Consider the following 13,527-nt stretch of genomic DNA (forward strand, 5'->3'; position numbering starts at 1 on the left):
TAAGACAATAACTCTTGGAGAACTCTCAGAAAGAAGGAAGGGAAGAAAAACAGTGCTAATGTTTCAGGTCGGTGACTGCATCATAATTGTAAATCTTTTTGGACATATCAAGTTTTAAATAATCACAGAGGGAAGGAAAGCACAGGAAATTGTAGCGGATTGTGGACACAGCCCAGACCATCGCACAAACCAACCTCCCTCATATTGACTCCATTTATACCTCACGCTGCCTCGGCAAGGCCAGCACATTAATCAAGGACGAGTCGCACCCTGGCCACTCCCTCTTCTCCCCTCTCCCATCAGGAAAAAGGTGAAAAGACACACCTCCAGATTCAGGGACAGTTTCTTTCCAGCTGTTATTAGGCAACTGAATCATCCTAGCTAGCATAACCAGAGAGCAGTCCTGAACAATGATCCACTTCACTGGTGACCCTCGGACTATACTTGATCGGACTTTGTTGGCTTTACCTTGTACTAAACGTTATTCCTCTATCATGTATCAATATACTGCATATGACTCCAGTGTAATCATGTATTGTCTTTCCGCTGACTAGATAGTATGCAACAAAAGCTTTTCACTGTACCTCGGTACACCTGACAAAAAAATAAATTGAAACCGAAAAGCAAGAAAGTGTACAAGGAGTTGGTCTTGAAAGAAAACCATGAATAAGTAAATACCTGAATGTATCCAGGTGCATGGTGAAATGGAGTGGCAACACAAGCAACTGCAGATGCTGGAATCTTGAATAAAACACAAAATGCTATAGGAACTCAACAGGACAGGCAGCATCTGTGCAGGGAATGTATAGGCAATGTTCCGGGTCACAAATGGAATGGTAATGGGTGAGGTAAAATGCAAGCTAAGTTTAGTCGACATTTTTACTCTCACTTAATTAGACCTGAGAGAACTTTAAAGGATAAAACATAAAACATTCTGGATGGATAGTCTATTCTGTGATTGTCAGTGATGTCTATACACCACGTATTTAAAGAGAAAGTGCTGGAAAGGATCTTTCCATTACTGGATATAATCCATCCAGTTCCAACATTGAGAAGGAATAAAACTTGCAGAGAAATTACAGAGAAATACAAAAATAATAGGAAAGGAACTTCAAATAATACGACGTGAACCAGACTGGTTCTTATGATAATGCAGTAAATTTGTAGCATTATGGATAAATAACATTTTATTTCAGATTAGTCGTTGTTATCGACTGTGGAACGATTCAAACTCATGTTCCCAAATAAATAAATAATCCAGGTTGTGGATAGTATTCCAATCTAACCAGTGTGCTACAATAACCACTTAACATATTCAATCTTCTTCATTATTATAAGAGTTTCCCCTTATATTTCTATATAGCCACAATCATATTTGTCTTCTATCATTCACTATCTCCCTGCATATGTTGGTGTCTAGAACACAAAGTTCCCATTGATGTGTCTGTTTAAATCATATCAGTGTTAAAACCATTGTATCATAATTTCACATGACAATTCGTGCTTGTAACCCATTCAATCTTATTTTATACTTGTTATATTTATCACAAACAGATCCCAGCACCATTCGAATAGCTTTTTATCTCATTTTTCTCCTTTTAACTATTCTTAGTTCTATTACTCTACAGCCTTGCTTTTCTATGAAACAGCCTTTCTTTCTGCTGCTTTTCATTGAAGCCTCCCTGTTACTGCACTAGTTAATACTTCCTTGAAATATAAATTAGGAGAAATATGACTATCTTTCTTAGTAGTTCCAATGTTCCATGAAATCTGTAGCTTTCTCTTCTGCACCGCTTCTCCTATCATGAATTTTCTTGTTTTCCTTCTCTACTCTCTGGCACTCAGAAGATTCCAAAGATATACAGTCTTTAATCCTTTTGCAAACTACTGAAACAAGCCTTTCCCATCCCATTGCAATGGTTTAACCAGCTAGCTATTTCATTGCACTTTGCAGAATATCCCATACCATTTACTAAAAGACCGATGGATCAAATGGGACTCACAATTGCAGTTGTAGAAACAACTATTCATCCTCAATGCTACCAAATCCCCAACAACAATTGCATTTCTATTCTTACTTGTTCCTTTGTTTGCAGTGAGTCTGTGGAATTCTCTGCCTCAGAGGGCGGTGGAGGCCGGTTCTCTAAGTACTTTCAAGAGAGAGCTAGATAGGGCTCTTAAAGATAGCTGAGTCAGGGGATATGGGGAGAAGGCAGGAACGGAGTGCTGATTGGGGATGATCAGCCATGATCATATTGAATGGCGGTGCTGGCTCAAAAGGCCAAATGGCCTACTTCTGCACTTATTGTCTATTGTCTATTGTCAGTGCAGCACACTTCTCATTGTGTTATCGACTTCCTTTATTCCAAACTACCACTAACATCATGGTTATTCATTAGTGAATATTAACTATCAATGGCATAGTCCCAGAGAATTATCTCTTGTGTTTATGGGGTGGTCACCAATCTTTCTCATCTATCTGTAGCTGTAGGGATGACATTCTCTGGAAAAACACTGTTCACAAAATTTAACATCTGTACACTACAGTGATTTTGCCCATTCAGGTGGCACAGTGATGCAGCAAGTAGAGATGCTGCCAGACACTCAGGTGAACCAGGCTCAATCCTGAGCTTCAGTACTGTCTGTGTGAAGTTTGCGCGTTCTCCCGCGTTTTTTTTCTGGGATCTCTGGTTTTGTTCCACATACAAATGGTGCTATCCTATTCTTCCTTGCAGCACATAACATGAGAAAAGTGATCTCACCAAACTTCACATGTGAGTGTCAAATTTAGGAGCAGGAGTAGACTGGAGAGGGAGCAAGCGGTGTCCACAGGCTTTCTGGGACCGTTGGCACCGTGGGGTATGAGTGCTTCTTCGATGAAAGTATGAATGAATGAATTAATCATAATTAATTAATTAATGTTTTGGTTTGATACTTGCATGTATAATCCTTATTTTAGATGGATGTCTCCTTAAAGTAGTATTTTCAGTCATTTTGTACCTGTAAACAAATTTACTTTTGTGAGAAAAAAAATGCAGTCTCGCCAATTCTTGTAGAATTGCAACATAATGTTCCAACACCCATACTGGTGTCTTGACTCTGGGCCAAACATCTTCTTCACCACCCTGTCTACCTGTGACACCTCTTTAGGGGAACAGTCAGGGAACTGTTGGCTTTGTGCTCCAGGACATGGTCAGGATAGCTATTCACAGGTCCAGGCAACGAGTTGTCTATGGTTAGAGTCATACAGTGTGGAAACTGGCCCTTCGGCCCAACTTGCTCACACTGGCCAACATGTCCCAGCTACACTAGTCCCACCTGCCTGTGTTTGGTCCATATCCCTCCAAACTTGTCCTATCCTTATACCTGTCTGTTTCTGCCCACGTTGTTCTGCCTGACCCTCTTCCCAGGATACCTCCATGCCCAAATATTTCTCCATGCCCAAATAGAGAGCAGTGAATCTATTGAAAGACAAAATGCTGGAATAACTCAAGGGTCAGGCAGTGACCCTGGAAAACATGGATGGGTGATGTTTTGGGTCGGGACTCTTCTTCAGATTTGTGTATCTTGTTCAGAATAGTGTATCTGTTGCTTTCTAGAAGACTTCAGGAATTGATACATGTCACAGGGGATGAAAGGCGACTTGGACAAGGATGGCCATTTGATTAGTACATTAGTACATTGTTAGTACATTTGATGTTCATTTTGCATATACTGAACCGAAAACGATCTAAATGTCTAATACATGAATAAACGTTTTACATAAAATGGCTGGAATACATTCTGGACCAGGTTAGTCATGTTTTAATTTGAATTTTGTAAATATCCTGCTGGAAATGATGTACAGATTGCAAATATATAAATAAACTTTTTTTTAATTAAAAAGACGAAACACTTCCCTTCGAGTTGGTTGGATTATGTGCTTCAGTGCTCAGATGGAGTTTGAATGCGCCACTTTTTTTGTTTTCCGTTGCGTTAGCCTGGTGAAAAGCCGGTAATTTGCTACGACGTTTCACCTTGAACGTGGTTCGCTGTAACACAGAATCCACACTGGCGTCCTTGCGTGCACGTCTCCCGTCTGGTTTTTTTCTGTCTGGTTACATGATTCATGGAAAGTGTTAGCACTGTAAGTTACATCCAGTGCGGACTCGCCGCGCAACTGGAATCATCGTAACCGAGGAAAGAAAACTAACGGATCAGAAACAGCGGGCTCACTGGCAATTTCTAATACACCGGATTCAACTAATTTATATGGAGAAGTATTTACCGATTGAAAACACACCGGACGAACTCAATTAGTGAAACAGTAATAACAACTGTCAAATCCTTCACCTTTAAAAAAAAATCTAATTCAGACAACCTCGGTCACCAAATGGGCTGAGCCACACGCCAGCTACCCAATCGCCTGGCGGCTATTCCAATGAGCTGAGTTATAAAACTGTTTGAAAGCCGAAAGTGTAGTGTTTGGTTACCGAGAGCCTGCACGTACAGCTCAGAGGAGCACCAGCGTTATGGCTGCAATGTGGAGTGTTGTACTTGTTGCAATGATCGGTAAGGCGTCCGAAATTTGTACATTACCTCAAGTTGACTCGATTTGTGTTAATCAGCACCTTTCAGCAGGGCAATGTGACGAGTTTATTGTTTGCAGACTTTTGACAGCGTGAAATAGATTTTAGATAAATACATGTTGACGTTTTTGAAATTAACACGTTCTATATTTTGTCAACAGCACCGGTGTCGTCCGAACGCTACACAGCTGAAATAAACATGGGAAAGGTTCTGGGGACAGTAGAGTTTAACAAAACTTCTCAGAAGATAACCATAAATCTGTCGACTGATTGCGCCCAAGTTGATATTTCAATACACGAATTCCCGGTCATGTACGGCAATTCCAAGGATCCCTGCAGCGAAGCGAACGTAGGTGAGAAAATCTACGGGTTCATAGCAAACAGTACGACCGAGACTCTGGCGGACAACAAGTTATTTCAGATGAAGTCCGACCTCTCCGATCTGTCCCTAGTCATCGCGGGCTGTCGGAATGGAAGCAAAGCGTGCGCTACTCTAAAGAAAGACGTGTCCACTAATACCTGGCAGGGGAAGTTTTTTTCTTCGGTAGCAGGGGATGTGTACATCCGTCAGAACGACGGGGAGAGCACGGCGAGGGTACTGGCTAACCTGATGGTGATCAATGATAGCATTGGGCAGATAAACGTGACTCTCTACCTGCAAGATGGGGCTACCAGCTGTACCGCAGCGGCACAGAACAGTGGGCAAAGCAATAGGTTCTTACTCGGCATTTTCAAAGTTGGCACTCCTCTGAACCATGTTAAAAGTCGCATTGACGGAGTCATTTTACCCGACGGCAGTCCCAAACCCTTATTGTACATGTACGATGGGGCGGCGTGGTCTTGCGCTGAAGTTCAGAGGATGGAAGCCAAGCAGGTGTGGGCTTACATGGATATGAAAGGTGTGAAAGGAACTTTCAAATTTCGCCAAGTTTCTCCCTTTGATGCCACCAATTACTCCGTCTCGCTGATGAACCTGAGGTCCATGGCCAGTGCTTACCACGTACACAATTTCCCATTGCCTCAGCGACGCACCACATGGGATAACCTGTGTGGTAACGATAATCTAGGAGGGCACTTGGATCCTTTTGGGAAGAAGCCATCCGGTTCTTATCCCCAGAGTATGAACGAAACTCAGGATCAATATGAGATAGGGGACTTGAGTGGAAGGCATGGCTTTATGAAAGGACTGGACACGTTTGAAGAGTATTTTAAGGACTGGAATCTCCCATTGTTTGGGAACAATAGCATTATTGGCCGTTCGGTAGTTGTCCATTACCCCAACTCTACTAGGTGGGTGTGTAGTACAATCGGATATCCTGGTGAAGTCCTTAGTGCTGAGGCCATATTTAAGGGCCCAGTGTCGGGAAGAATCGTTTTTCGACAACTGAAGAGCAACCCCTATTCAGACTTGTCCATTTTTATGGACCTTTCCTATACAAACTCATCCTCTATGCCAATATCTGATCACCTCTGGTACATTCATGAATACCCCATAAGCTCTGAGTTGGATTCCGATACAAACGCTTGCTTAAGCACCAAGGGACATTTCAATCCTTTCAAAGTAGATGTTGGAAGCAACTATAATATTGAGTGTAGTCCAGACAGCCCTTTCCGATGTGAAGTTGGAGACTATGCTAAGAAACATAAAGCAATACAACTGATCAACAATGTCAAAGCAGTTGACAGTAAGAATTTCTTTACTGACACCACTTCATCCCTTGCTGGGCCATTGAACATTGTTCCTCGATCATTGGTCATTCTTGGGAAAAATGTCTTAATCCAACCTTTAGCTTGTGCTAATGTAACCATGCTTCGCCTAGCTTCTGTGGAAACTAATTTGTGGAAAGGCATTGGAAAAGTTAATGGAAAGATTGTTTTCAAACAATCTTCAGATTTAGACCGCACTGTTGTGGACGTTATGTTAACAGATCTGAATAACAAGACTGAAACTTATGGCATCCACACACTTCCCATCAAAACTGACTCTCCCAATGCAGATTCTTGTTCTGTTACTAGCGTTGAAGGCCGCTACAACCCATTCAATGTGAATGGATCTTTGTCACCCGAACCAGGCAATGGTACAGTTGATCAGTATGAAGTTGGTGATATCAGTGGGAAATTTGGGACACTAAATGGTTTAAACCAAACTGAAATATATATGGACATGAACATGCCCTTGTTTGGACCTCACAGTATTGTAAGACGTTCGCTGGTTGTTTATCAAGACAATGGATCACCGTAAGTCTAAAACTCTGATTTTTCTTAAGAGATATCTTGGACATGAGTAAACTTTCCTGGGCATTGGTAGTGGGCCGAAGGGCCTGTCTGCAGGCTGTATCTCTAAAATTAAAGGTAGCTTAGCCAATCTTTTTAAAGGTGCTAGCTACTCATTATTTTGCTCGTGGTTATTCTTTGTGTCAGATTGGTCAGTGAGAGAATATAATCAGCAAGGATGTGTGTTTATGCATGTATGTGCTTAATCTGCATTGGTTTTAAAATGCTTCTAAAAGGACCCGAGCCCAAACCCATTTTCAACCAGAATTTGCATTGCAGACTTTCTGAGAGGAATATATAGATATATATTTGAACCAATGGGAATATGGAAAGAAAGAACTGGGTGCTATTTTTTAGCTAGATTTGAAACATTCAGCTGTACTGCCAGTTGACTGAAAACTGATAACCTGGTTCATCCTGCTTATCTCAATCTTAATCATTTCCTGCTTTGCACTGCTCAATAGATTTCAAAAATTGGAGATGCTAAAGGAAAAGGTGGAGTTCAGCATTTCAGGATATAAGGAATTGGCAAATCCTTTAAAAAGGTTGGATAAGCGACATTTAGTTCTACAGATACAGCATGTAGACAGGCCCTTCGGCCCACCGAGTCTTTGCCCATCATCGATCATGCATTCACCCTGTTTCTATGTTATCCTACTTTCTCTTACACTCCCTCCACAGTAGAGACTATTTACAGAGACCAATACATTTACAAACCTGCATATCTTTGAGGTGAGAGGAAACAAGAGCACTCGGATGAAACCCACAGGGTCACGGAAAACATCCAATCTCCACACAGGCAGCACCCGAGGTCAGGGCTGCGGCTGGGTCTCTGACGCTGTGAGGCAGCAGCACTACCAGCTGTGAACTGTGCTATCTGTCTTATTCTCTTCCACATGCTCTCCATTACTTTCTCTTATTCCTTGAATGAGCCATATGGAAGCCAGAGCTGTCAATATAAAAGGTCCTTTTAACACAACAGGCAGGTAATATTTTTCAAAAATAAATTCTATTCATAGCAATTCTATTCTAAGTGCCATCAAGCCAATGCATTCTATTTGCATAAGAACCAATGCTACTCACGTGGCCTCTTTGTACAGGCATTTGACAGGCAGGCATCCTATAAAAAACACTTGGAAGAACCTTTTGGAAGAATTGCACGGAACTCAAGCACATCATCAGGTCAGGTCGGGGGGAGTTTACCATGTAATCCCGTGCTAACTGCTCCATGGTCGGAGAGTCAGCGACTAAACCGTCTTCCCCCACCTGGTTTGCCAGATGAGGAGGGGACTGTGGACCCCCAGCAGGACCATAAACAAGACCTGTTAAAGGGCGGATGAGCTTCTAGCGAGCCAACAGCCATCCACACTTCAGTAGAAGTTGCGATCATAGAAACATAGAAAATAAGTGCAGGAGGAGGCCATTCGGTCCTTCGAGCCAGCACCGCCATTCATTGTAATCATGGCTGATTGTCCCCTATCAATAACCCGTGCCTGCCTTCTCCCCATATCCCTTGACTCCACTAGCCCCCAGAGCTCTATCTAACTCTCTCTTAAATCCATCCAGTGATTTGGTCTCCATTGCCCTTTGTGGCAGGGAATTCCATAAATTCACAACTCTCTGGGTGAAAAAGTTTTTTTCTCACTTCAGTCTTAAATAACCTCCCCTTTATTCTATGGCCCCTGGTTCTGGACTCGCCCAACATTGGGAACATTTTTCCTGCATCTAGCTTGGCCAGTCCTCTTATAATTTTATATGATCACTGTCGTACATAGCATTGTAAGGAATGATGATAAAGCACACACACCAAAATCCTATACTTCCAGTGGTGGTCAATCACCGTTCCCGTTGGATACCAGCACCACTGTGTCGCTAATGTTTTCAACGATGATGAATGCAAGTACATTGAGGATTTATACTCTTAAAGTCCAAAGCCAGGCATTTGAATTGTTTCAGTTCTCCCACTGTATATATGCCATTCCGTAGAGACACTTGCCCACACCCATGAATGTTGAAGTACATTATGTTACATAATTGACAAGAATGCGTCTGAATATTGAAACATCTTTCTTAGACAAAATCATTTACAAATGTGGTCTAAAAGATTTGTAACACTAAACCCCAAGCACTCAAAATATATTAATTTTATCACGGTATTGATGGATGGCTCTTTGGATATAGAAATATTTGGATAGGTACATGGATAAGAAAGGTTAAGAAGGGTATGGGTCAAATGCAGGCAAGTGGGGCTAGCTTAGAAGGCCATTTTGGTTGGCATGGGCAAGTTGGACCAATGGGCCTGTTTCCATATCATATTACTCTATAACTATAAATACCCTAAATATCGATCTACAGCACAAATATGTCTAACTGTGCATTAAATTAAATGACATGGTTGCCACAATCCCCTCCTTTGATATCATTCCGGGGAGTTTCAATTTGTGTCCAATTAACAGTAACATTTATTTAGTGTTTCCTCTATGTGATTTACAATGGGCAAAACCAGGATGTGTCATGCTTAATGTTAAAGAAGGAACTGCAGATACTGGAAAATAGAAGGTAGACAAAAATGCTGGAGAAACTCAGCGGGTGAGGCAGCATCTATGAAGCAAAGGAAATAGACAATGTTTCGGGTCGAAACCCTTCTTCAGACTTTTGGAAGAATTCTTTTGGAAGGGTTCAGAAGAACCCTTCTGAAGAAGGGTTTCGACCCAGAACGTTGCCTATTTCTTTTGCTCCATAGATGCTGTCTCACCCGCTGATCCTATGCCATGCCTAATGGCTGGTATGTGCATTTTTAAAGCATGTATATATATTACATTGTTTATAAAGAATCTTGATACATATGAATAGAAGAGATACAATTACCAAAATATCTCTCATTCTGAGAACTGGAGTCCTTGCAAACAATGGTGTCTGATTACTGCTTGTAATTGACATGTGAACTTTTTCATGAAGCTGGCTCTCACATATTAATAGATGCTACTTACACAACGGCTGATTAAAATTGACATTCAACCTTTAACACTTTTTCCTTCGATGGACAATAGTTTTTCAATCTATAGAATGTTTTCAGAATGTTCAGCTTTTGTTAATAGATGCAAACTATTGTTCCAGCCAGTTTAACCTATTCCAGATAAAGGCTGGATTCTGTTCTCTAGCCAGGAAGGGGAAATAGCCTTCAGTCAATGTGCACATATCTCATCTGAATCTGGCAGTCCTGAAATGATTGCTTTTACCCTTGGTACAAATGGGCAGCACACTGTTGCAGACAGTAGAGCTATTGCCTCACAGTGTCGGAGACCTGGGTTCAATCCTGGCCTCTGCTGCTGTTTGTGTGCAGTTTGCACATTCTCTCTGTGAGCATGTGAAATTCCTCCCAGTGCTCTGGTTTCCACCCACATCAGGTGAGCAAGTTAATAGTGCACTGTAAGTTACTCCTTCTGTACAGGTGAGTGTTAGAATCTGGAGGGGAATTGATGGGAGTGTGGGGAAGTCTTTGTAGGACTGGTGCTAATGATTGGTTCATAATCACAAAGGACCTGGTTGCATGTCATGATTTCTATGGATGTTCGGTTAATCTGTTAATAATAATAAAAACACAAGTTGGGAAATCGAAAATGCTGTGGAAACGTTAAGAATAGGGACTATATTAAGATACAATGATGGACCTATTCCAAACCGCATTCCTCAAAGAGATGAGTTGCAAGCATGCGTCTAGTTCCATATGTTATTGTGTATCTCAACAGCAGCTTTTATATTTAACTTTACACAGGACTTTAAAGCTTAGTTGAAGAAAACACTTGCTAGTTGTGATCGCAGCTGGAGTTATCTGTGCATGTAATGGTGTGAACTGGCAGTGATACACATAGTCACACAGTGTGGAAACAGGCCCTTCGACACAACGTGCCCACACCGACCAACATGTCCTATCTACATTTGTCCCACATGCCAGCGTTTGACCCATATCCCTCTAAACCTATCTTATCCATGTACCTGTCCAAATGTTTCTTAAACGTTGCGATAGTACCTTCAGGCCACACTTCTGATATTTTTTAAAAGATCACAAATATTTTTATCTTGACATTATTAGCTGGGATCATGGCTGGACTCCAACATTAAAATACAGGCATGTTTTGTTGCTCGGTATGAGATCATTGTTTCCTGTATCCAGAGAACAGAGGTAGGTACATAGGCTTGAATGTTCATGTGATACTGCAGGTTCAGGCCTGATGGTAATAAATTATTTAGGAAGATTACCTTGATATAGGTGAATCAGTTGATTTGCTGAGCATTTTTAATGTTGTTGTGTCATATCGTATTTACTGTCTTATATTATTTTACAAGGTATTTTCTGTTGATCCAAAGTAATTTTTAAAATTTGGATGCTGCCAGGTTTAGTGAGATTGAATATCGTGGACAAGATGTTGAATTGTTGAATCCCAGTCTGGGCACAGTCCATGCTCTGAACACTTTGCATGCATAAGTGACAGCGAGGGTCAATTTGTGGCTTCATTTGTGAGTCAAATTGCTGGCTTCATGTGTATATTATCAGTAAACTGTGAATGCAACAAGATCGGGCATGCCTTAATTGCCTTCAGGATTTACCCAAGGCAATTAACTTACAAACATGTATGTCTTTGGAGTGTGGGAGGAGACCGGAGCACCCGGAGAAAACCCACAAGTCATGGGGAGAACGTACAAACTCCGTACATGCAGCACCCGTAGTCAAGATCGGACCCAGGTTACTAGCGCTATACGGTAGCAACTCTACCGCTGCGCCACTGTGCCGACCTAGCTCAGAAGAAAAGGGTTTAGTGAGTGTACAAAATGACAGGTGATTGGACTGAGGTGCGGGATTAATTGCAAGATTTTGAAAGCTGGAAATGAAATCAAATGAGTGATTTCTTTATTATTAGCCATTTTTCTTGTCTTATTGCATGCCATATCAAAACCACCATTATTTAAAGGATATTTTAACTTTACAAAATAAGCATCAGTATTTGTATGTATGTGCAAATATTGACCTTATTTAGAGATAGTTACACAGCATGAAAACAGGTCCTTTGGCCCAAATTGTCTATGCCGACCAAGATGACTATTTGTGCTGCTCCTATTTGACTGCATTTGGCCCACATCCGCCATAACCTTTATATCCATGTCCAAATGTATTTTAAACATTGTATTGTATTCTTCTAGTAGATTGGTCCATATACCCGCTACCCTCTGTGTGAGAAAGTTGCCTCTCAGTTTTCTTTTAAATATTTTCCTTCTCACTTTAAATCTATTCCCTCTAATTTTAGACTGCACTATCGTGGGAAAACGCATGTGACCACTCTTATCCACAACCCTCCTAATTTTATTAACTCTGAGTTACTCTTCAACCTTCCATGCACCAGGCATAGAAAGAACCCAGTCAATCCAGCCTGCCCTTATAACTCAAGCCCTCCTGTCCTGGTAACATCTTTGTATATATTTTCTGCACCCTTTTCAGCTTCATGCCATTCTTCCTATAGCTGGGTGACCAGAACTGCACATAATTCTTCAAGTTATGTTGACTTGTAAAGTTGCAACATAACTGGCTGAACTTTGTTGCCTTCCACCACAGTGAAGAATGCTGTGGTGGATGTCTGTGTTGAATTTTATTGTGTACTAGACCAAGGGGGATCCGTTGGGTCCTGTCCCCTCAACGCGCGCGGGGGGTGGGGGGGGGGGGGGGGGAAGAGGGGGGAGGGAGGGGGCAGGAAGAGGAATGCTAGGGGAGGAAGAGAAAGGCTGGGGAGAGAGAGGTGGGGGAGAGAGAGAGGAGGGGGGCGGGACGGGATGGGGGGGAGGATGGGGGTGGGGGAACGGGGGGTGGGGGTGGGGGTGGAAGAGAGGCCCTGGGGGGGATGTGAAAGAGGCCAGGGGGAGAGAGCCCGGTGGATGAGGGAGAGACCGGGGGGGGGGGGGGGGGGGGGGGGGGGGGGTTGAAGAGAGCCTGGAGGGTGGGGAAGAGAGCCTGGGGAGAAGAGAGAGCAACTTGGATTGCGAGCAGGGCTACAATCCCATTGTGACGTCACAGCTGTAAGCACAGGGAATTAGCAGTTATTTCTTTCCAAGTTTCTTCAGATATTTGAACATTTTGATTAATAACTCAAGAAATAATTCATGAATTTTTCAGATGGCGATTTTTGACCAAGGGATCAAACTCTACAGGAATATGTAAACATTTTACCGTTAGAGCGCTGTTTTTTCGAGCAGTACGATTACACACACACACACGCACGCGCACACATACACAGATTGTGTGTTCTTTTTAAGTGTATCGCTGCTGGCAAATTCATTTCACTGCACCTTCGGGTGTATATGACGAATAAAATTGACTGACTTTGACTTTTGAGAAGACTGGGTGGGAGGGATAGACATATGCATCCTGGTGGCTTGAAATGAATGATAGAAATAAAGGTTAATTAGGAGAAAGATATAGGCACATGAGAACAATGTAATTTTATGTTAGGACATTCCAAAACACTTTAGAAGCAGATTGGCTTAATGCAAATCTTTAATAAATATATTTTACTTGCAAGAGAAGAATGGATAGCTAACCCCTGTAGTTTCATCAATATATTGTAGTGATGATTGGTTTTGCTGAGAATTTTCATTTACTGCCATAAAGTGGTGGTGTCTTTACTTTGACTTTTAG

The 13,527-nt window shown here is 41.9% G+C and overlaps 1 protein-coding gene across 1 annotated transcript in view; it reads left to right on the forward strand.

Moving 5' to 3' along the window:
• Nucleotides 1–4,102: 4,102 nt before the first annotated feature.
• Nucleotides 4,103–13,527, forward strand: part of LOC116981186 — a 79,769-nt gene continuing 70,344 nt past the window's right edge. Inside the window, exons 1-2 of the mRNA XM_033034002.1 lie at nucleotides 4,103–4,551; nucleotides 4,730–6,806. Coding sequence (XP_032889893.1) covers nucleotides 4,512–4,551; nucleotides 4,730–6,806 — 2,117 coding nt within the window. The 5' untranslated portion in view covers nucleotides 4,103–4,511. The remainder of the gene's footprint in view (nucleotides 4,552–4,729; nucleotides 6,807–13,527) is intronic.

The sequence above is a fragment of the Amblyraja radiata genome, chromosome 15, assembly GCF_010909765.2.
Source record: "Amblyraja radiata isolate CabotCenter1 chromosome 15, sAmbRad1.1.pri, whole genome shotgun sequence".
NCBI lineage: Eukaryota > Metazoa > Chordata > Chondrichthyes > Rajiformes > Rajidae > Amblyraja > Amblyraja radiata.